Consider the following 22,480-nt stretch of genomic DNA (forward strand, 5'->3'; position numbering starts at 1 on the left):
GGTTATTTTTGGCTTCTTGCTAAACTTGGGTCCAATTTTGAATTTTTTTTTTTTTTTTTGGTGACAGGGGGGGTCTGGGTCAATTTGCGCGACCTCTAATAATCTTTGAGCACTATAGTTAATGACAGTGGTCATCTCTCCAGTATCATCTCTATTAATATCTGAGGAGAATAAACTCAAAACTCTTAAGAGTAATATCATCCCATCCAGCCACCAAGAGTTGGTGGGTCCAATTTTGTTGAATTGAGTTAAATCAATCTAAAAATTATTCTGTTCATGGAATTAATTAGCAAAATAATAGTAATAATCTGAGAAACTAGTGCATATACCTATTGAAAATGCAGAAGACGACTTGGTAATTCTCTTAGGAACTGTTCTGAAACTTTGTTACTGAGTTCAAATGCTCAAAAAACTGATAGTTTTGACTGAGTCTAGTTCCTGAATTCCTGGACTGAGTAAAAATGGGGAAGATTCCTTCACTTAAATCAGAAAAAAAATCAACTTCAATAATACGCTTCCAACTATAAAATCAAGGTCCTGAAATGATAGTACAGGGACCCTCAATGTACAGTCTCATCGGGTGAGAATGAGTTACATTTGTGGGCCAAACTTAATTTTCATCACAGGGACCCCATCATCTTCATTAAGACTAAGGCTAAAGGCTCACTCTCATGTATAAAATATATGCTAAAATGTATAATATGATATGATCCTGGTTAATAGATAATCACTGACTATATTAAAACCACTCTGTGTATATAAGGAAACCATAAACCAACCAACCGCCAACTCCTTGTACTGTTGAGTTGTCTTTGTTCTTAAAGCACTTGTTGCTTACTCTATCTCTTTAATCTTTACTCTTTCACATTACAGTTACCTCTCCTTCTCTCAACCAACTTGACCTTTTTTTTTTCTTTTTTTTTGAAAAAATCCTGTTTTTGATCTTTTGTGTCCATTTTGACCATGAAAAGATCGTCAATTTCAAAGGTGTAGTAGTGAAAAATGAGTGTGACAGACAGATAGATTGGGAGCTAAGACCTGGTGGATGCTTGTTCAAAAGAGAGATGTTGGGGATGGCTTTTCAGGGCCATGATCAAGATCAAGGTCTCTTATGGTTCTTATCACCAGACCTCATGTCCCTGCTCAATCACCTTTGGTAAAAATTTTGTGTTTTCTTTTCTGGGTTTGTAATTTTATCTTCTATGTTTTTTTTTCCTGATTATTATAATGTTCTGTGAATTATTATTGTCCCAGTAGCTACAATGGTTAATAAGTTATATCCCATGAAGTTCCTCATTTCTTAAAGAAAAATGATATGAAGAATTTAAGTACTTAATTGGTGGGATAGGCATAGGCTACAGCATTTGAATTATTAGACATTTTGAAATTGATGTTCAATGGGTATATTTGGTTCAATGGAAGGGGATTTGAAAAGGGTTCTTGGCCAAGAGACTGGTCTGGAGCCAAAGGAGCAGAGATTGTTGTTTAAAGGTAAAGAAAAAGACGATGAAGAATGTTTACACATGGTAGGTGTAAAAGATATGTCAAAGGTAATTTTGTTCGAGGACCCAGCTAGCAAGGAGAGGAAGCTTGAGGAGATGAATAGAAATCATGGTATACTTAAAGCTTATGAAGATGTTGCCAAAGTCAGAATGGAGGTTGATAAACTCTCAGAGAAGGTTGGCTTCCATTAATTTATGAGACAAAACCTTATGTTCATGTAGCATCATCGAAACTAATTAGTCTTTTTTTTTTTTTTTTAATATTATCCTTTTAGGTTGTTGCTTTAGAGGCAACTGTTCGTGGTGGCGCCAAGGTTGCAGACAAGGACTTCCTCGTCTTAACGGAGTTACTTATGGCGCAGCTGCTTAAACTGGACTCAATTGAGGCAAATGGAGAAGCGAAAGTTCAGAGGAGGATTGAGGTGAGCTGAAATTTCCTGTCAACCTTCTTGAAAATCCTTAATATTTCCTTTTTTCTTCCTTGGGAAGAATGCAGTTGAGTCATCACAAAGATGCCTGCTCCATGTGCCAAAAGTTGAAGTGATCTATACTACTTTAACTAACATATAAATTCTGGAAAGTGAAAGCTGTTTATTTGATATAATTAAAAGTTAGAAAACCTAACATGGGTCTCGTCTGTCCACTGTACATAAATTGATTGATCCAAAGATGTAACTGGTTTAGGCAAGGACATTGAACAACACCAAAGAAGTCTTTCTCTGATAGCGTTGTTCCAATTTTTATACAAATAATTGAGCTTGCTGATAGTAAATTTGGTGTGGCTTTCTACAGAAGAAAGAAAGCTGAGCAATAATTGCTATATGCCTATACGTTTTCTTGTCTTCAGGCACTTTAGGCACAGCAAAAATATTAATGAATTCCCTGGAAAGGGTTGTCTTATCATGTCGCATGTGGACCTCTGCAATGGCCCTTTCTATCAATTCAGTAACGAAAAAAAATACAGAGTTTTATCAATAAATCCCCAGACTTTTAACACCACTGTCATCAAGTTGAAAATTTGAATATACGGTCTGTTAAATGTTGTAAAATTTTGATGTACAGGTTCGCCGAGTGCAGAGTTTTGTGGACACAGTAGACAGTCTCAAGGCAAGAAACTCTAATCCCTTTAGCAATAGTGGCAATGCAGTATCAGTGACCACCAAATGGGAGACGTTCGAGTCAGGAGTCGGATGCTTAAGCGCTCCAGCCCCATTACAACCTTCCACAAAAATAACTCAGGATTGGGAATCGTTTGACTGATGAGGTCTGTATATATTTGCAAAGGAAGCAAAAGTATATATTCTAATATCAATATACCTGGACCCTGTTACTATGAGGGCTTTGTTTGCTGCTCTTAATCACTGAAAAGGCTGTTTAATTTTAAGTTTTTGATAGGTTAGAGATGAAGATCAAACCTTTTTAACTGCTATGATGTTGTACAGAGTTGAGATGCCTTGCTTTCCTTTTTGATGTGTTGTTGGTGTTGTGTTATGTATCTCTGCGATTTTTTCATAGCTCTTGACCATAATGTATTAATAGAAAACTAAATCTTGAATCAAAATTTAATTTTACAACTTTTACTTTTAATCAAAGTTCATTGCCATATTAACTCAAATTGGGAACTGTAAAATCTGGGTGCTCTGCTTTAACGAAGACCATTTCTGCGTATCTTTCAAGAATCCCAAATCCAATAGCGTAGGAGTAACAATGGAGAAAGATCTAAGTCTCTCGCAACTTGCATACCCAGAACTCGGAACGACGTTCTGGCTCAACGTCACCGCCTCCACCAACTTCTGCATTTGGAAGTCCAAACTCCAAACTCAACTTCTTCCTCGTCAACAACGATGTCAAATACGTCCTAACCCGACCGTTACCGATAAACAAGCCGACCCGGAAGCCCACCAGAAGTTCCCCAGTGACGATTTCACTGCCCGCCACATCATTCCCTCTTCATCTCCTACGACCATCACGAGATGACCAAGTCTTTGTTAGATGCTCTAACCTCGTATTTCATGAAGCCCTCCATGTCGAAACGCATGGCTTTGACTCAGACGCTACGCAGACCAGAAGATGTCGGACGACAAGTCGGCGCAATAACATGTTTTGAAGATGGGTTCGTTGGCTATAAAGTTGGAGTTGGAGGGAGTAAAAGTTGCGGAATATGTTGTGGAGAGACTGGTCACCGGAAAGCTGAGACTGAAGAAGAATATTTATATTAAAAATATTATATATAATTTAATATTTTAAATTAAATATTTATTATTTTAGATAATAAATTAAATTAAGTATTCAAAATATTTTGATAATATTATTTATGAGATTATTTTGATAAAAAAAAGTTTTTCCCGACGTGGGAGAAAGAATCCCATGTCGCCGCATCCCGCTCCGACATTCCTTATCCCCACTCTTATTGGGATTACTTGGAGAATGGGAGGGTAAACTTTTATCCTGGTTCCCAAACATAGCCTGGGAGATTTCTGAATTATATAAAACATTAAAACCCTATAAATATATAATAAAAATTACAAGAATCAACATAAAGTCATAAACCCTTCTGTGTCTGTCTCTCTTTGTAATTTCAATGGTGAAAGATTTATCTCTCTCAGAATTAGTATACCCAGAACTCAAAACGAGACACCGTCTCGACTACGGCAAAAACTTCCGCATTTGGAGGTCCCAAGTCGACTTCGTATTGGAGGATAACGAAGTCAAATACGTTCTAACTCAACCAATACCCGAAAAACAAACCCACCCGGAAGCCCATCAGAAATTTGTCGACGATGATTATACCGCTCGCCACATTATCCTCGGCGCTCTCAGCGAAGGGCTCTACATGTCGTACCACCGTCACTCGACTGCCAAGTCTTTGCTCGATGCTCTAACGTCGTTTTTCACGAAACCCTCTATGTCAAGACGCATGACTGCGCTTAGACGCTATGTCACCCACAAGATGTCGGACGACACGTCGGCGCACGAACATGTTTTGAAGATGAGTGAGTTGGCTATGGAGTTGAAGTTGGAGGGAGTTGACATTCCTGATGAACTGGAAGCGGTTTTCTTAATGAATAGTTTGCCGGACTCGTGGGAGGATTCGATTTTTGGGATGATCTTGAACATTGACAGCGATGAGAAGGGTTTGAGTATGAATAATGTGAGGGATATTGTGAGAGCTACAGGGAGTTGTAAGGAGTTTTTCAGAGCACGTGACCGTGATGAAGTTAAGTCGATTTCTGGGTCGAGTAGTTGGAGTTTCAAATTTAGAGGTAAGTGTTACGGTTGTGGGGAGGCCGGTCATCGACAAGCTGATTGCCCTTACGAGGTTAGTATATTTATGTTTCTCTATCTGTTAATTTTAAAATTAAGTTTTCATAATACATTGTTAACTGGAAAATAAATTAGATTTATTGGGAATGTGAAAAGTGACCCTGTAAAAGCTTGCTCCCAATGTAAAGGGTTTAACATTGTGGCTCATCTTGTTTACATACTGTTAATTATATTAAAAGCTTCCCATAGGCTATGTGTATCAGGGGCCAACTTCCAGCAGGGTTCTTAATTATATGCTGACCAGGGTTAAATGATGATGTTTATGTATTATAGAAAATAGGTGATTTCCTCAATTGTTAATGGGAGTCCCTTGTGTAATGATGATTTCTGTCATGTGGTTTTGATGGTGTTTTTTTTTTTCATTTTATTATGGAAGTTCTGAATATTGTTTTCTTTTTCTGTTTTAGGATGCTCTTTGATGACGAAGGAGAAGCAGCTGACCTGGGAATGGATCTTTTCATCATTCAGCTGTCAACTATTTCCAGTCATTTCTTAAAATGTTTTGCCCGTGGATAGTTTTGATTTGAATAGAAAGATGTGAGCATTCTTGTTTATCGTTTTTTCGTTGAATACGTTTATCCTTATTGGAAGGATTCTATTGACAAACTGAAGTCATAGCCTATTGCTATTTGTTATTGTTAATAGTTTGGAATCCTGTTAATTTGTATAGCAAGAGAAATTATTTCATTGCAGAAGAGACTATTGCTATTTGTTATTGTTGATAACTTCTGGAGAAACTCCATTGATGGATTGACAAAGCTTGATAATCTCATTGCACAGAAGACTACTGCTATTTGTTATTGTTGACAAAGTTCGATGTTATATAGAAGAGGCAATTTATGATTTACTGTGATGCATTCAACAGAAAAAATGATTTATCAAGTATCTGTTTAATCACAATTGCCCTGTTTCATGTAAAGAATCACACCATTGTGGTAGAGCTGGATGCTGTCCAGGAACCTGCATTTTTTTTCTTAATTTTCTGGGTAAATATTTCAGTTAATAGAATGAAACAACAATCTGATGGCAATATCCTGTTGGATCTCAAATTATAATACGCCGACATAAACATATGAGAAAACTTTTGATAATTGGTAACTTCTATATTCATTCATCGTCCCAGTTGAGTCCTAAGTTCAAACTACATATTGAAACAGAATAAGCTGATATGTTCTGAACAGCCAACATCATGTTCATCATCCCCAACAATTTCCTTAAGGCATGAATATTCAACAGCCAGCTGCATTGCTTGTGTTGCTTGCCTAGACCTTCAAGTAGTTAGTTAGCCCTTCTCTGCTCTTCCTTGTGTCTCACAGCTCTTCAAATGAGCCATTTGAATAATCCTCACCTGCAACACCAGGCGCTCCATTTGATAACCGATTCATGTTGGTGGAATTGGTATAAGAGAATGTGGAACCAGGGCTTCCTCGTGACTGCCGGTTCTGTGCAGCTGTGCTACTTCTTGTCACCTTTTGACGAGCCTTTCGACCCTACAGTAGAGTACAAATGCAAAGTTTATTTCACATGACATTGTAACATGAATCTCACCAGAGAATTACATCTATCAAAACTGAGACTTTGAATACTATGATCACCTTTCCCATGCACTTCTCTAAATGAGGAGCAAACCTTCCTGCCATGATGGAACGCCCACAATTCATGCAATCAAATATTTCATTGGCTACAGGAGGGTGAGATTGCCCAAATATATCAACAACATACTTGCTATTTGTTTCACCACTATTACTAGAATCAGCAACCCTAGCACGAGCTTGTGCTGACAACCTCAATTCCTGCTCTTCTTCCTCCAAATTACAATCAAGCCCCAACCTTGCTATCCGGTGACACTCAGATGCAACATCAACGATTATCGAATCTAGAAGATCCCCAAAGAAATGAGATGAAAGCTGCAAACACAGCACCACAACAAAACCAATTAACTTCTTGCTCATATGCTAGCAAGAAACTCCATTCTGAAATCTGAATAAAATAACCTTTCAAGTTTGCATCCAAAGAGAATATTTAAAGATTTTCTAGGATTCAGAAATCCTCATTTTCTTCTAATGCAGTACAGATTTAAAACCAACCTGCCACAGAAGTTGATAGTAGTTCGCAACCATTTTTTTTTTTTTTTTTTATTTATTTAAGTCCGAATTTGAAGCGAATCAGATACAATTACATTAATGTCTTTCCGAAGACTCTCTATCTTAAGAATCTTGCATAATCCTAAAATAAGAAAAACAAGAAGACACAAAACTATCACTAGATACATCTTATTCTTCCTTTTCTCCTCAAACAGTCAAACGAGAAGTTAAGAACATAAACAAAATCGATCTTTTCGAGCAATCTACAACAGATGAATAAGTTTGTATCACAAACCTGAGCGTTAGAAGACATAGTCTCCTCGTTCGGCACAGACATGGATCAGCTCGTCCAAAAGATTTCTGCTCGAGTAATTCATGGCGGCAAAGCATAAGCAATATCAAAAAACAAATCGAAATCGGCGATCATCAATTAAACGATAATCGCGATTAATTTATTTATAAATCGAGAGAGGCGAGAGCGTACCTGAAAATCTGGAAGGCGAAGAACGGCAGAGGGTTGTTTAGTTTGATTCAGTTTCAGTTCTTGGTTGATTGTTCGGGGAGGATTCAGTGTGGTGAGCTGGTCACTAGATTTTCTCATATCTAACTGTAGCTTGCCACGTAAGAAAAGTTTATTATACTCTTTGATTTTATTGGTGGGAATATGATTTTTCTTTTCATTTTATTTTGAGACATTTACTTATTTAAGTGTAGTGGCGTAGGCACCGTATGAGTAGAGGTGGGCATTTGGACAGGTTAAAAATCTAGCCTAAAACCCCAGTCCCTTGAGAGGATTGGTACTTTGAGACCAGGCCTAAAGAGGAGGGCCCAGTTTCTTTATGGGCCTTCTTCCGAGGCCCGGGTCTGGGCCTAAATTTTTTTTATATATTTTTGTTTTAATTTTTTATATAATTACTAAAACCTTCGATAAATTTTAAAATAAACATAAATTATAAATTATAAGGATTAAAAGAAAATTTATTAAAATTTATTAAAAAAAAATTCCACACCTTAAAAAATATTAAAAATCCTCAACAAAATTTCGTTTTATCCCTAAATTATAAAAAAATTAGAGGAGAAAAAAAATTTTTTAGACCCATAGAATCAGTCCTGGGCCTATAGGACCAGTACTAGAGACCGATTCGGGTCCTAAAATTATTCATGGGTTTGGATCGATCCCAGACTATGAGTGGTTGATCCCAAACCAAACCCATGAATGACTGGTCCCATTGGAACCAGTGCTAAATGGCCACGCCTGGGCCTGTTTGGGACTGGTCCTTGACCGGCTCTCTGCAGTCAAATCACACTTTATCTTGATTGAATCATGAAAAAGACGTGTCGTTCCATGATATCCCGACCATCAACGTTGATAGATTACTCTATGATTGAGCTATCNGGAATGTGAAAAGTGACCCTGTAAAAGCTTGCTCCCAATGTAAAGGGTTTAACATTGTGGCTCATCTTGTTTACATACTGTTAATTATATTAAAACACTGTGGAAGAAACAAGTGGGTGGTAATTGGTAAACACTCAAATTTCAATTCTTTTGGAGTATTAGTTCCCGGGGAAAACGCCTTCCACCTACCCAAGGTTTGGTGAAACAACAGAGTGGTACCCAAAAAGTTTCAAAACAACAAACAGGTACCTTCCATTAGTGAGAAAACTAGAATGCCCTTTGAGAAATATTAGTCTATTTTTTTAATTACTTTTAGGCCCCTTAAGTTTATTAATTCCATCAAATACCCCCAGAAAAAAGTTTAAAAATTAACAAAAATACCCCTACCCACCTATACTTGCCAGATTCTGACGGCCACCGCTGGTGGTAGTCGGAATCTATCACAACGGTCTATGCCACCACTGGAAATGGCCGGTAATTCACCAATCTGGCCTTTTTTGGCCGTCAGTTTCCAACCAGATTTGGCCTTTTCATGTCAGATCTGGCTTTTTCCGGCTAGATCCATGGTGGATCTGGCCAAAAAAGGCCAAATCTGTGAATTACCAGACATTTACAGTGGTGGCGTAGACCGTTGTGACAGATTCCGGCTACCACCAGCGGTGGCCGTCGGAATCTGGCAAGTATGGGTGGGTGAGGGTGTTTTGTTAATTTTTAAACTTTTTTTCTGGGGGTATTTGATGGAATTAATAAACTTAAGGGATCTAAAAGTAGTTAAAAAAATAGACTAATATTTCTCAAAGGGCATTCTAGTCTTTTCACTAACGAAAGATACTTGTTTGTCGTTTTGAAACCTTTTGGGTACCAATCTGTCGTTTCCGTTCGGCCTTCCCATAGGCTATGTATATCAGGGGCCAACCTCCAGCAGGGTTCTTAATTATATGCTGACCAGGGTTAAATGATGATGTTTATGTATTATAGAAAATAGGTGATTTCCTCAATTGTTAATGGGAGTTCCTTGTGTAATGATGGTTTCTGTTATGTGGTTTTGATGGTGTTTTTTTTTTTCATTTTATTATGGAAGTTTTGAATATTGTTTTCTTTTTCTGTTTTAGGATGCTCTTTGATGACGAAGGAGAAGCAGCTGACCTGGGAATGGATCTTTTCATCATTCAACTATTTCCAGTCATTTCTTAAAATGTTTTACCCGTGGATAGTTTTGATTTGAATAGAAAGATGTGAGCATTATTGTTTATCGTTTTTTCGTTGAATACGTTTATCCTTATTGGAAGGATTCTATTGACAGACTGAAGTCATAGCCTGTTGCTATTTGTTATTGTTAATAGTTTGGAATCCTGTTAATGTGCATAGCAAGAGAAATTATTTCATCGCAGAAGAGACTATTGCTATTTGTTATTGTTGATAACTTCTGGAGAAACTCCATTGATGGATTGACAAAGCTTGATAATCTCATTGCACAGAAGACTACTGCTATTTGTTATTGTTGACAAAGCTGGATGTTATATAGAAGAGACAATTTATGATTTCTGTGATGCATTCAACAGAAAATATGATTTATCATATCAAGTACTGTTTAATCACAATTGCCCTGTTTCATGTAAAGAATCAACCATTGTGGTGAGCGGATGGTGTCCAGGAACCTGCATTTTTTTTCTTAATTTTCTGGGTAAATATTCAGTTAATAAACGAAACACAATCTGATGGCAATATCCTGTTGGATCTCAAATTATAATACGCCGACATAAACATATGAGAAAATTTTGATAATTGGTAACTTCTATATCATTCATCTCCCAGTTGAGTCCTAAGTTCAAACTACTTATGAAACAGAATAATCTGATATGTTCTGAACCAGAACCCATGTTCATATCCCCAAATTTCCTTAGGCATGAAATTCACAAACCCGCTGCATTGTTGGTTGCTTGCCTAGACCTTCAAGTAGTTAGTAGCCCTTCTGCTCTTCCTTGTCTCACAGCTCTTCAAATGAGCCATTTGAATAATCCTCACCTGCAACACCAGGGGCTCCATTTGATAACCGATTCATGTTGGTGGAATTGGTATAAGAGAATGTGGAACCAGGGCTTCCTGCGTGCGGTGTCTGTGCAGCTGTGCTACTTGTCACTTTTGACGAGCCTTTCGACCCTACAGTAGAGTACAAATGCAAAGTATTTCAATGAATTGTAAAATGAATCTCACCAGAGAATTACATCTATCAAAACTGAGATTTGAATACTATGATCACCTTTCCATGACTTCTCTAAATGAGGAGCAAACCTTCCGCCATGATGAACGCCCACAATTCATGCAATCAAATATTCATTGGTACAGGAGGGTGAGATTGCCCAAATATATCAACAACATACTTGTATTTGTTTCACCACTATTACTAGAATCCGCAACCCTAGCACGAGCTTGTGCTGACAACCTCCATTCTGCTCTTCTTCCTCCAAATTACATCAAGCCCAACCTTGCTATCGGTGACACTCAGATGCAACATCAACGATATCGAATCTAGAAGATCCCCAAAGAAATGAGATGAAAGCTGCAAACACAGCACCACAACAAAACCAATTAACTTCTTGCATATGCTAGCAAGAACTCCATTCTGAAATCTGAATAAAAACCTTTAAGTTTGCATCCAAGAGAATATTTAAAGATTTTCTAGGATTCAGAAATCCTCATTTTCTTCAATGGTACAGATTTAAAAAACACCTGCCACGAAGTTGATAGTAGTTCGCAACCATTTTTTTTTTTTTTTTATTTATTAAGTCCGAATTTGAAGCGAATCAGATACAATTACATTAATGTCTTTCCGAAGACTCTTATTTAAGAATCTTGCATAATCCTAAAATAAGAAAAACAAGAAGACACAAAACTATCACTAGATACATCTTATTCTTCCTTCTCCTCAAACAGTCAAACGAGAAGTTAAGAACATAAACAAAATCGATCTTTTCGAGCAATCTACAAACAGATGAATAAGTTGTATCACAAACCTGAGCGTTAGAAGACATAGTCTCCTCGTTCGGACAGACATGGATCAGCTCGTCCAAAAGATTTCTGCTCGAGTAATCATGGCGGCAAAGCATAAGCAATATCAAAAAACAAATCGAAATCGGCGATCATCAATTAAACGAAATCGCGATTAATTTATTATAAATCGAGAGAGGCGAGAGCGTACCTGAAAATCTGGAAGGCGGAGAACGGCAGAGGGTGTTTAGTTTGATTCAGTTCAGTCTTTGGTGATTGTTCGGGGAGGATTCAGTGTGGTGAGCTGGTCACTAGATTTTCTCATATCTACTGTAGCTTGCCACGTAAGAAAAGTTTATTATACTCTTTGATTTATTGGTGGGAATATGATTTTCTTTTCTTTTATTTTGAGACATTTACTATTTACGTGTAGTTGCAGCTTATTAAAGATACGGCACCGTATGAGATAGAGGTGGATTTGGGATAGGGCCTAAAAACCCACCCAAAAACTCGGTCCTAGGAGGCCAGGCCCTCCCTCGTCCAAGGCCGGGCTGGGCCCAACTTTTTTTCATATTTTCGTTTTAATCTCTTATGTAATTACTAAAACCCTTTATAAATTTTAAAATAAACATAAATATAGTGATTAAAAGGTCTGAGCACAAATTTTTTTACATATTTTATGTTAGTCCCTTGTATAATTATTAAAACTTTATAAATTTGAAATAAACAAAATTATAGGTGTTAAAAGAAAATTTTATAAATTTATTAAAAAAATTTCAGGCCCTAAAAAATTTATAAATTTTACCTCAAAAAAATACTAAAAACCCTTAAACAAATTTCGTTTCGCCTTAAAATAAAAAAAAATTCCAAGCCCATAGGACCGATCTTGGCCTATAAAACCAATCCAAGATCGATTCAGTCTTAGAATTACTCATAGGTCTCAGGTCCTTGAGTGGCTGAACCCAAAAAGACCAGTCCCAAACGGGCTCAGGCCTACTGGACTGGTCCTTGACCAGCTCTCTACAGTCAAATCAAACTTTATCTTGATTGAATATCAAAAACACACTGGTCGTTCCATGATATCCCGACATCAGCGTTGATAGATTACTCTTGATGAGATGATAAAGCCCACTACCTCTACGGCTCTACCTCTACCTCCTCTTCAATTTTCTTCCATCTTTCGACGCTTTCGGCGATACAAAATGGTCCACCTAAACTGTTTTTTACCTCAAAATATCAATAACTCCTTCTAGTTTTTAAAATTATAAAATTACCCCATGAATTATTTACTTTCGGGGGTAAAATTTTAATTTGAGAAACTGTAAGGATTTGTTTGTTTTTGTTTTCTTGTAATTATATTTATCTCAGTGACAGTGGACCTGTAAATGAAACCCTAGAAATCACGGGGACCATTAGGTATGGCCTTAAAGAAGAAGAGTAAAGGGGTCCAGCTAATGGCCACCCCAACCCAAAGAGAAACAACAAAAGCTTAAATTGTTTTCATATAAATCACATCTAGAATAAAAACTTCTTGACCTTCTGAAACACCCTTTAACATAAAACAAAAACACAGTTTCCGTGTATATGCAATGGACTCTCGCCTTTCACATAAATTATTATTATTATTTTATATATATATATATATAAGGAAGCTCCACACTCAATCAAAAGAATATGAAGAAACATTAGATGACAGAAACAGAAATATGGGAAGCTCCAAGGAGATTATTATTATCATCATCTTCATCATCAGCAGTAGTCGCACCAGCCCTCTGTCCTGGTAATGACGATGGTGAGTTTCTTTTGATTGTGCGCGACAGGGCGTATGGGTTGCATGGTGAAACCCTGATGCTTGTTCTTGTACTTTCCTTTGCTCTTTTCCTTGTTATACTTGTAGCACTTCCTTTTCTCAAACGCAGTAGAGATTTTCATTTACACCATTCTGACTCTATTCATGAGCAGAGAAATTGCCACTTTTTTTTATGGCTAAGGAAACCAAGAAGAGTTATTGGTGATGACTGATGATGCTGCAAGAGGAGAACGCCTGAATTGAAGTAACCAAATTAGCAGAAAATTTCCCATATGGTAGATGGAATATCAAAGCATGATTGGTAAGAGTGTGAAATGAGATAGCAGTTGTCTTCTTTCTACTCTGATAGCTCAAAGAATGAACTCAATATTTGTGGCTGCAAGTCTCTATCTTAATGGGTTTGTAGAAAATTCATAATTTTGTGCTGTTTTGGTTAGTATTTTCCCATTTTTGTTCTTTTTCGCTGTATCATGAATAATAAAATTGTGTTTCTTCCCCTATCTTTGAATCACGATTCTGTTTATGGTTCATAGACATGGAGTATTCAGTTTGTATAGGAAGAAGAAATTTAATGTCTCATCCATGGAGGACAGGGTGACTTAGCGTAGAGAAAAAAGAGTTACAAAATTGAAAAGTAATTTAAGATTATGCTGCACCAGACACAAAACATCTTTAATCTACCATTTATAATATGCATACATGACTAATTCCAGTAGAGAGTGGCATACATTCCTTCTTCGAAACTTCCACAATCAGAGAGTTAATTGACATGCTCTAGAAAATATCAACATGGTGTGGTAATTTGAGTATTTGACCCTTCGAATCCACAAATTTTCAGTATTTTAAGATATTCTATAACATTGGTGATATCATTTGCTTAATTTTACTCAAATGTAGAAAATATTACAACTTACAACACAGAAAGCATACAACATCAACCTCTGCAATAAGCAAAATTATAAAAGATATCCAGACCTTTGTTTTAATGCTACTACAATTCCCCACGTGTAGCTGCTTGTCCTAACGTCAAAAAACAAGACTGCCCACCAATATAGATGTTAGAGTTATGGTAAGGTTGTCATCTAACTGAGTACTTATTGGGAGTGATTCCGCCAAGGCTGAGGCAAGAGACACAACCAAGAAACTGAAAACCAAGTCCCAACTACACTGAAGATATCCAAATAATGCGAAATAGTACATGTACCTGCAGCAAGATTACTTGTCACAAACAAAGCACTAAATTGCGCAGAGACTCAACTCACTACATCAATAGAAACAGGTGAAATTTACCCAATAGAAGCTAAAAAACCAGCTGATGCCATAGCAATGCTACCGGCTACAGATTTGTTTCGGTTGTAAGGAAGTTTCTGTCTGCCAAGCCGCCTTCCCACAACATCTGCCATGCCTGAAACAGAGCAAGTGATATAAATTTCACATGAAAATTATCCGATTGCAAGAACACCAGTAGAAGGTTTCATTCATGAAGATATTAAAATATTGAACGGAACCTAGTTAAAGGATGTAAATGGAATAGAAGGGTATAGTTTCGTTACCATCTCCAGCACAGAGATTACATATTGCTGCAATTGCATTTGGGGAAGTCCTCCAATAGACCGCACAAGCCAAAGTAACTGTTATAGCATAGTACAGTGGTCCCTTGAGAAGTTCCCTGATGCACGGAACAAGCTTAAGGACAAACTGAGAAATCATATAAAGACTTAAATAATCAATGATGACCAAAAGAAATGAAACAATGAAAAGTAAAATAAAAAAAATAAACCAAAAAAAAAAATTCTTATTTTAAGTCTCTGCTTAGACCTGCCCTTTTCCTTCCAAACAGTGGCTAACTAATAGTATAAATCATCCCCACGATTGATATCATTATTCGAATGACAAGCCAGTAAGTAACTAGAGCCATAACATACACTCTTTTCTGACGACCAGAACAATTAACTTTAAATCAACATATTAGGTAGATGGATGGCTAGGTCTAGCTCAACCCAGCTATGTTAGTTCAAAGCAAAGCAAATTCCCTATGTGGGAGCAAGACCAATGGATGCAACAAGTGAACTTATATGATTCAAATATTCTTCATATTTGCATCCTGAACCAAAAATATAGTATCCCAAGTTGTAACCTGTGGTCTCCATATCTGCTCATTGACTTCACGGTGGCTTCATCTTTCCACATTCCAGAACCCACAAGAAGCATCCGAATTATATTGACGCCTGGAGTAAGACTTGCTAAAATTGCTCCCTGAGGCCCAGAACTGCAATGAGAAGCAACAGCTGTTTCATCAGGCAGATATGGAGTACTATGTAAAGCTTCTTAGTCGTGAGATTACCTGAACATTGGCCAGCAAAGCATGAAAGCTAGCCCGATACTAATATGCACAAGCTTCCTATTCAAATACTAAACAAGAAAAAATGAAGGATAAGAAATCCCAGTTGATGAACAAAACAAAAAACATGCTTAATTGACTAGTGTTCTAAGAACATGAAGTGTAACAAAAGTAATATCCTTGTCGACCCCATTTTAATAGATTGATTTAAGCTATGAACAAATCGTTATCTACAGAGACAATATATATATCTGAATTTAACAGAGAGATTATGCTTCAAGTACAAATAAGACTGTTGCTTCTAAGAATTGTATCACATGCAAATTTAACTGGTTTCACACTTAAACAAAAAATAACAAGCCCAGAAACACTTATCTCATCAAATTCTCCGAGTTTCATAGTATTAATAGCTTAGGCTAGCGCCTATCGGCCTTCTTTTATACTGAAATTCTACCAATTAATAAAATAAAATGCAAACCCAACTTGCAGAAACACATAATAAGTTCTGAGGCCTCTTAAAAAACAAAATTAACAATTGTTTCTTATATTTCTTCAAAAAAAGAAAAAAAAATTAACTGAAATATAAGAAAAAAAATTAACTAACTGTTTAGTTCTGCTACAAAGAGTTACTGCCGAATTGAGTAACCAGAATTTTATTGACTTCTGACTAGTAATTAGTAATAATTATGCCATTTTTTCTATTAAAGAAGAAACAAAATATCGAGGAGCCAGCTAAGCAGTATCCTAACTCAGCAAAATGACGACTCAACTTTCACTAGTATAGATTACATTATACTTCAAATTTCCGCCATTAAAGCTTGAACTAACACGTAATATTAAGATCTCAAAAAAAATCAAATCCTTAAAATTAAAATTCTTACAACTTGCTATTTCACCTGGTCGCAGAGTTGGCGTTTGGCGGTTTCTTCCCAGAGACGAAGTAAAGACAGGGCGATACCTGCACTAAGAACGGAGGCGCAAACGTCGGAGAGGAGAGGGTTCTGCGGAAGAAGCATGGCAGAGGGAGGCGACGTAAGATTCCGTCGAGATGTACGGAGGTGAAGTGAGCGGAACCTGATGGGTAAGGAAGAAGAAGTAAAAGAACTAATAGAAGTAAGAGATAGAGAAGAAGAAGAACAAGAGGAAGAGGAGAATTTAAAGAGAGGAGAGATGATTGGGTATGGAGGCTCAAATAGGGAGAAGATGGAGATGGATTTTGGTGGGGAGAAGACAATTAAAGTAAGAGCCATTTTTTTTTTTTTTTTTGTTTTTGTTTTTTGTTTTTTAAATGAATTTGATTAGACCCAGATTCACTGTCATTTTTCTTGTGACTTTGTTTGTTGGGAACTTGGGAGATTGGGAGAGACTCTACTATGCATCACCCTCTAACAAGCTTTAATGCTTCCAACCAATCAGATTTTCTAATACAAATATACCATATTATACATATGAAATCAAAATTTATATTCAAATTTTGTAAATATACAAAAATATCGTCCCTACAATCCCAGGTTCAATTCTTCACTAAATACAAAAGTAGTACTTTTGTCCATAATTTATTTGGAGGTCATGACCATGGGTTGTTGTGTAGAGATGACAATAGGTCGGATATTTCTAGGCCTAGTTAGTAAATACGGATACGGCAAAAAAAGGGTACGAAAATTATACGGGTATAATATGGTAAATGGTAAAAAATACGTTTATAAAAATTGGGCCATAAAATTCGGATACGAAAAAAATACGGTACGGGTTTAATACGGTGCATTGTCAATAATACGTTTTGAAAAATACGGCAATATCAATCTTAGTTTTAACACTTTTATGGACTACCTGGTTAAAATCAACATAACATTTCAAATGTAAAGTATTCAATTAACCAATAACACAAATACACAATATATAACTGATATTCAAATTATAGTCTCCAGACTCAAACACAATACTTAGCCAAGATTCAACTATAGTATCAAATTAAACACATAAGTCATAACAGAATTGGGTTATGAGATGTGATAATTTTAACGCTACCGATGAGTGATGAGCCCTCTTCTGCTTTTCAGGCCTTAGGATAAGAGGGTTAAAATTAATCTAGTACTATAATCAAACTATTTTGAAGTATATTTATTTATTGGTTAGAATTGGATTATATAGTATATTTATTTATTTGAATATAAGAAATAATTTTTATTTTACAATTAAATAATAGAGAGTCACATATTTTAATAGGCTGAATGACATTTTCTCAACTCAAAGTTTGGCGAATCTACATTTTTCCACCCATTATTAAAATTCTTATGTTAGCTTTAATGGTTAAAAGACATTCTTGTCAGTCTAGTTTGCACAAATTTTATTATAAAGTTAATATTACTTACAACCCTAAAATACAAATAGATGGTAATTACCTTCATTAACTTGGAAATTAGTCACTTAAACTCTTATCTTCAATTTCTATTAAAAATTATATTTTTATTAAAAATCAGGTTATTAAATAAAAGAAAAGTCAAGTTTTATAAAAATAAAATAAAATAAAATGTATAAATTAATAAATAAACATTTTTAATAATTAAGAAAAATTTTTTTTAAAAAAATATAAAAAAAAAAAAATTGCCCCAACCCCTTTTATCCTTCTCCCACACCCCACCGCCAGAAAATCCTCCACCCCCAATATTCTTTCATAATTCACACCTGCTACGCACCTTCCCTCATCCCCAAAATCTAACAACCCTAGCACCCCACCTTCATCATCTTTCGAAACCACTACGAACTCCAGCAGGGCCACCTCTTCTAATTTATTTTCTTCTTTCTCTTCATTCTTGTTTTCCCTCTCTCACTATTAGTTTAATGTTTTCATGGCCTCTCTCACTATTAGTTTAATGTTTTCATGGATTTGTTCATTTTCAAGGTGAATTTGATAGTTGTTTGGGGCGCATTGCTCACTACCAAAGAACTGAAGAAGAAGGACTGAACCAGATCTGTTTTAATTTTTTGTATAAACCCACCAAAACGACGTCGTTTTGGGGGTGTGAGATTTTATTTTTTTTTTATTTCAAAAATTCGCGAATTATACGAGAAACCTTATTATACGCGAATTATACGACAGATTTTACAAAATACGTATACATGAGTTTTATACGCGAATTATACGGCTGTCCTTATAATTCGCGTATAATACGCATTTTTACTAACTAGGTTTCTAGGTACCCGAACCGGCCCGTCCTGAAAAGGTTGAGCTTTATCCGATGTTCGTGGACTTGGGCTTGGGCCTGAGTCTGATTTTAAGGCCCAACCTCAGGTACGAGCCAGGTTTGGGTATGTCTTCCAGCCCGGCCCGACAATTTTAATATTAATTATACTAAATTACCTTTATACTATATATTTAATTACAAGATTATCCTACATATATATATACCCATTTTTCCCAAACCCTACATGGATGGATGGATGCACTTTATGGAAAATTATTTATATATTTGGTGAGTATTAAAAGATAAATTAATATCTAAAAATTGTTTCTAGAATTAAAAATATAAAAAAAATTGAAATTTATTAATATTTAAAAATTCGCATTATAAAAATGGGCAGGTTTGGGTCAGGCCTAAGGTTACAAAAAGCTTGTCGGGCCGAGCTTGGGCTTTATCTGTCATACTCATGATGAGTTCGGGCCGCACTTGGGCCTTTGTCATGAGGTTGGGCTTGGGCCTGGGCCAAGAGATACCCGATCCTGGCCCGGCCCATTGCCATCACTATTGCTGTGAGATAATTTCCTCTGAAGATTAATCAAGGTGCATATAAGCTGATCTGAACACCTTTGTCAATACGATTATCATTATGTTCCGCTCAAATGGAGATCAAACTTAAGACCATACGTTTATCCACATTACATCCAATTTGTCAAAACCATCTTAATAACCCAGTAAAATTGATAATGTTACCTCAATATCTTTAATTAATTATTGATTACACAATATTTATAATAAGGTCAAGTTATAATTGCAACACATTTTTTTTTTTTTTTATACAAATTTATGACAAATTCTTTAACCATTTATTTATGGTAATCTAATTACTTAGAAATTACTTAATTAACATAAAAAATAACTAACTCTTAACTTTTGATTCAAACCCAAAATCAAAGGTTAAGAAAACGTGTTACAAATTTATGTAAAAAAATTGTATCATATTAAACTAATTGTTTATAATAAACTAAACTAAACAATCAATTTTACCAATGAATCATGTTTAACATTTATCTACATACCTAAATCTTGCTGAATAACCGAATTTTTTGGTATACGCACATTGTAAACTCCATATTATTGTATCACATTTTTCTTATATGTTCTGATTTCTCTATTTTTTTTTTCTTTTATATATATATATATATATATATAAGAATACTGCTTCTTATACCCATATTGAATATCATTTTTTCATATAAAACCTGCTTGATTTAGGTTGAGAGAATTGTACGATTTTATGAAAGCACGTGCTATGGTTGAAATCCATTGGGTGCTATGGTTGGAATCCATTGGGTTTCATATCCATAATAGTGCGAAGGAAAGGCTCGGCTTTGAGTTGTTCAAGAATAGTGGTGTTGAGTTTCTCGACCTTTTGCTTTAAGATTAGTCAATTCTATTTCTTGGTGAGGGTAGGGATTTCAAATTTTGGATTATGAAATTGCGAAACATAATTTTTTTTTTTTTTTAATTAGATCCATACTTCCAATCCGTAGTAAATCTTCAATTTTTGTTTTGTATAGTAGAGATTGAATCAAAATAGCTATTAAACGATAACTTTGGTTTACTAGAGGCATCGACAGTAATTACAAGAAATTAAGTTACCATGTATTACCCAAACTTTAATTTCATTTCAATAATTTGGAGTAGGAAATCCGCAGCATCCTTTACAAAACCACATAGTTAGTGATATATATATATACATTGTGGAATTAATGAAGATTATAAAACACATTTGTTTAATAATTAAGAAACATATATGGAACGATTTATGTGAAACGAGTTAGAGAGTATTTAATTTGAATCAAACTAAAATTAATTACATACAAATAACGAAATAGTAAAGAAAAATAACACACGTAATTTATCTTGATTCATCTAATTCCGAGCTATGCCCAATAAAACCAATATTATTTCAATATTAGGTTTATAAAGAAAAACTTTAAACTACTAGGATTCGTATTGCTAAACCAAACCCTGTTTAAGAGTTTTATTCCTTAAAACAAATCCTACAACGGCTATTTATGGTATAAGTCAAAACCACTAAGGGGAACCCCATTTGCGTCGCCCCTTATAGACGAACCCCTTATTGTTGGAATGGTTGTCAATTCCAGCATTATGGATAGTTACAGAACTCAAATACATTTCATATCTTCCCATTTGAGTTTCCAGAATGCAGGATAATGACGCTTTCCTACTGCATTATTTTCATTCTATAACTGACAAATTCTAAATTGAATGCTGTTAATCACGTTTAATGCTCCACTTACATGAATAAATCTCTATAAGAATAGTAAAATTAGGATTAGTATTAACTATTAAGACTAAAAAATCCCCATAAAAATACGCCAAAATCAATCTTCGCCATGCATTCTTGGATAGTTTGGGTATTGTCATATACAAAATAATATGTACACATTTAGAGATTGGCATTTGTCAGGCTTCGCCATATATGGAATTATATACAAGAGTCTCCAAATGCATGGATGGTAGAATTTTCCTTCTATAAAATGAGGGAGTTGAGTTGAACGAAGTCATCACTTGCTCTTCTCCATTCTCATTTCTTCCTCGATCTGTCGTCAGTGTTAGTACGTATAATACTAACAAAAAGGGATTAATACAAGTTTTATAATGTTTATGAATGAGTTTGTGTGTGATTCATTTCTCTTTTTGCAGGAGAAAAGAAAAAAAAATGGAGGGTGCTTATAAGAGAGGTGTCCATGGGCTGCCTCCTCTCCCAATTTCACTATCCATTAGTGGGAATAACGGCGGCGCTAACAGAGAAATAACGTCCTCTGAGAATCTGTCAACCACTCTGGCTGCTGATCTCCAAGACAAGAAGCAGAAACGGTGGATTAATTTACCTTTCACTTTTGTCTAGATTAACCAATTTTTTTTTTTCAAATTTTCAAACGAGGCCGCATGATTTTGCTCAACCTGCGCCTCATCTACCATTTTTTCAATTTTTTCAGCAGTGTTTCTATAGATGGTTTCGACATTTTAGGATATATATTAAATAAAGTGCATGAATTTTCATTTTATAATTCATGCATGATTATATTCGTGTAATATTTTCTTCAATGTTTTTTTTCCTTATTTTCTTGACTCATTTTACTTTCTTTATGACACAGAATTCTTGCAAGCAGGCAATATTCGCAGAAATATAGACTTAAGCAGCTCCATTATATCCTGCAACTCGAAACAGAAGTGAAGGCTCTCCAGGTAACCAAATTAAACCAACATCGATCTATCTTTTCACCAGAAGCTCTCTTAATTAATTTTAATCATTGTCTGTGAAGGCAGAAGTAGTGATTACTTCTCCCAGGATCAAATATTTTCGTCGTCAGAACTCGTTGCTTCGAGCAGAAAATGTTTTTATGAAGGAAAAACTTAATGCCATATCCAATGAATGTACATTCAAAGAAGGTTAATTCTCTTCCATATGCTAAGACTATAAAAATATGAATTTTTAATTAAAAAATTTGGCTTCTTGCATGTTAATTTAATATGTGAGCACTCTTTAACACGTATTAAGACTGCCATTAAAGAAATGAAACAATGATACATTTATTTATAATTATTTATGCAGCTCAATATGAGGAACTGAAGGGGGAGAGTGAGATATTCAAGCAGCTCTTCAAACAGCAAGAAGAGGCTGCAGGACTGGTCAAAGCCAAACCTGCAGATCAGAATTGCACACTAGAATTTAATCTATTCCAGGAACCTCATTCTTCAATGTCGCCACAGATGTTTAACCAGAACATGAATCCATTTGCACCGGGACAGATTTGAAGGATCG

The 22,480-nt window shown here is 35.6% G+C and overlaps 5 protein-coding genes, 1 long non-coding RNA gene and 1 pseudogene across 7 annotated transcripts; 4 read left to right on the top strand and 3 right to left on the bottom strand.

Moving 5' to 3' along the window:
* The first annotated feature begins 1,297 nt into the window (after window positions 1-1,297).
* On the top strand, window positions 1,298-2,964 carry LOC116130256 (BAG family molecular chaperone regulator 4-like). Its single transcript, XM_031416001.1, has 3 exons — window positions 1,298-1,679; window positions 1,778-1,924; window positions 2,565-2,964. The coding sequence occupies exons 1-3, from the start codon at window positions 1,398-1,400 to the stop codon at window positions 2,760-2,762; spliced, it is 627 nt and encodes a 208-aa protein (XP_031271861.1). The 5' UTR covers window positions 1,298-1,397; the 3' UTR covers window positions 2,763-2,964.
* A 1,078-nt stretch (window positions 2,965-4,042) lies between these two features.
* On the top strand, window positions 4,043-9,781 carry LOC116130227. Of its 2 annotated transcripts, none has more exons than XM_031415968.1 (2): window positions 4,043-4,821; window positions 9,419-9,781. In XM_031415968.1, exons 1-2 carry the CDS (start codon window positions 4,084-4,086, stop codon window positions 9,428-9,430), a joined length of 750 nt encoding a protein of 249 aa, XP_031271828.1. In that variant the 5' UTR covers window positions 4,043-4,083; the 3' UTR covers window positions 9,431-9,781. The 2 variants fall into 2 exon arrangements, with proteins under 2 accessions (XP_031271828.1, XP_031271827.1); XM_031415967.1 differs by lacking the exon at window positions 9,419-9,781 and adding an exon at window positions 5,234-5,293.
* Window positions 6,016-7,512, bottom strand: LOC116130228 (SAGA-associated factor 11-like). Its single transcript, XM_031415969.1, has 4 exons — window positions 7,395-7,512; window positions 7,206-7,270; window positions 6,422-6,733; window positions 6,016-6,316 (listed from the first exon to the last, which is right to left on the bottom strand). Exons 2-4 carry the CDS (start codon window positions 7,245-7,247, stop codon window positions 6,137-6,139), a joined length of 534 nt encoding a protein of 177 aa, XP_031271829.1. The 5' UTR covers window positions 7,248-7,270; window positions 7,395-7,512; the 3' UTR covers window positions 6,016-6,136.
* A 512-nt stretch (window positions 9,782-10,293) lies between the features above and the next one.
* On the bottom strand, window positions 10,294-11,526 carry LOC116130157 (annotated as a pseudogene).
* A 1,090-nt stretch (window positions 11,527-12,616) lies between these two features.
* Window positions 12,617-13,602, top strand: LOC116130239. Its single transcript, XR_004128017.1, has 2 exons — window positions 12,617-13,086; window positions 13,257-13,602. It is a non-coding gene; the product is annotated as an uncharacterized LOC116130239 (long non-coding RNA).
* Window positions 13,082-16,737, bottom strand: LOC116130238 (probable phytol kinase 3, chloroplastic). The gene is made up of 7 exons (XM_031415983.1): window positions 16,342-16,737; window positions 15,449-15,516; window positions 15,242-15,373; window positions 14,658-14,773; window positions 14,395-14,509; window positions 14,080-14,308; window positions 13,082-13,338 (listed from the first exon to the last, which is right to left on the bottom strand). The coding sequence occupies exons 1-6, from the start codon at window positions 16,693-16,695 to the stop codon at window positions 14,131-14,133; spliced, it is 963 nt and encodes a 320-aa protein (XP_031271843.1). The 5' UTR covers window positions 16,696-16,737; the 3' UTR covers window positions 13,082-13,338; window positions 14,080-14,130.
* A 4,636-nt stretch (window positions 16,738-21,373) lies between these two features.
* Window positions 21,374-22,473, top strand: LOC116130173 (basic leucine zipper 34-like). The gene is made up of 4 exons (XM_031415926.1): window positions 21,374-21,531; window positions 21,813-21,903; window positions 21,981-22,107; window positions 22,271-22,473. Exons 1-4 carry the CDS (start codon window positions 21,374-21,376, stop codon window positions 22,471-22,473), a joined length of 579 nt encoding a protein of 192 aa, XP_031271786.1.
* Window positions 22,474-22,480: the final 7 nt, after the last annotated feature.

The sequence above is a fragment of the Pistacia vera genome, unplaced genomic scaffold, assembly GCF_008641045.1.
Source record: "Pistacia vera cultivar Batoury unplaced genomic scaffold, PisVer_v2 Contig218, whole genome shotgun sequence".
NCBI lineage: Eukaryota > Viridiplantae > Streptophyta > Magnoliopsida > Sapindales > Anacardiaceae > Pistacia > Pistacia vera.

What these genes read in the sequence shown, in the direction of transcription:
- LOC116130256 (XM_031416001.1), top strand. Translation starts at nt 1,398, where the DNA reads ATGGGTATATTTGGTTCAATGGAAGGGGATTTGAAAAGGGTTCTTGGC. An exon ending in TTGATAAACTCTCAGAGAAG is followed by an intron (nt 1,680 to 1,777) that starts GTTGGCTTCCAT and finishes TTATCCTTTTAG; the next exon opens with GTTGTTGCTTTAGAGGCAAC. An exon ending in AAGTTCAGAGGAGGATTGAG is followed by an intron (nt 1,925 to 2,564) that starts GTGAGCTGAAAT and finishes TTTGATGTACAG; the next exon opens with GTTCGCCGAGTGCAGAGTTT.
- LOC116130227 (XM_031415968.1), top strand. Translation starts at nt 4,084, where the DNA reads ATGGTGAAAGATTTATCTCTCTCAGAATTAGTATACCCAGAACTCAAA.
- LOC116130228 (XM_031415969.1), bottom strand. Translation starts at nt 7,247, where the DNA reads ATGTCTGTGCCGAACGAGGAGACTATGTCTTCTAACGCTCAG. An exon ending in CTATGTCTTCTAACGCTCAG is followed by an intron (nt 6,734 to 7,205) that starts GTTTGTGATACA and finishes CTGTGTTTGCAG; the next exon opens with CTTTCATCTCATTTCTTTGG. An exon ending in TAGAGAAGTGCATGGGAAAG is followed by an intron (nt 6,317 to 6,421) that starts GTGATCATAGTA and finishes ACTCTACTGTAG; the next exon opens with GGTCGAAAGGCTCGTCAAAA.
- LOC116130238 (XM_031415983.1), bottom strand. Translation starts at nt 16,695, where the DNA reads ATGGCTCTTACTTTAATTGTCTTCTCCCCACCAAAATCCATCTCCATC. An exon ending in CTTTGCTGGCCAATGTTCAG is followed by an intron (nt 15,374 to 15,448) that starts GTAATCTCACGA and finishes TTCTCATTGCAG; the next exon opens with TTCTGGGCCTCAGGGAGCAA. An exon ending in TAATCTCTGTGCTGGAGATG is followed by an intron (nt 14,510 to 14,657) that starts GTAACGAAACTA and finishes GCTCTGTTTCAG; the next exon opens with GCATGGCAGATGTTGTGGGA.
- LOC116130173 (XM_031415926.1), top strand. Translation starts at nt 21,374, where the DNA reads ATGGAGGGTGCTTATAAGAGAGGTGTCCATGGGCTGCCTCCTCTCCCA. An exon ending in CAAGACAAGAAGCAGAAACG is followed by an intron (nt 21,532 to 21,812) that starts GTGGATTAATTT and finishes TTTATGACACAG; the next exon opens with AATTCTTGCAAGCAGGCAAT. An exon ending in CAGAAGTGAAGGCTCTCCAG is followed by an intron (nt 21,904 to 21,980) that starts GTAACCAAATTA and finishes TTGTCTGTGAAG; the next exon opens with GCAGAAGTAGTGATTACTTC.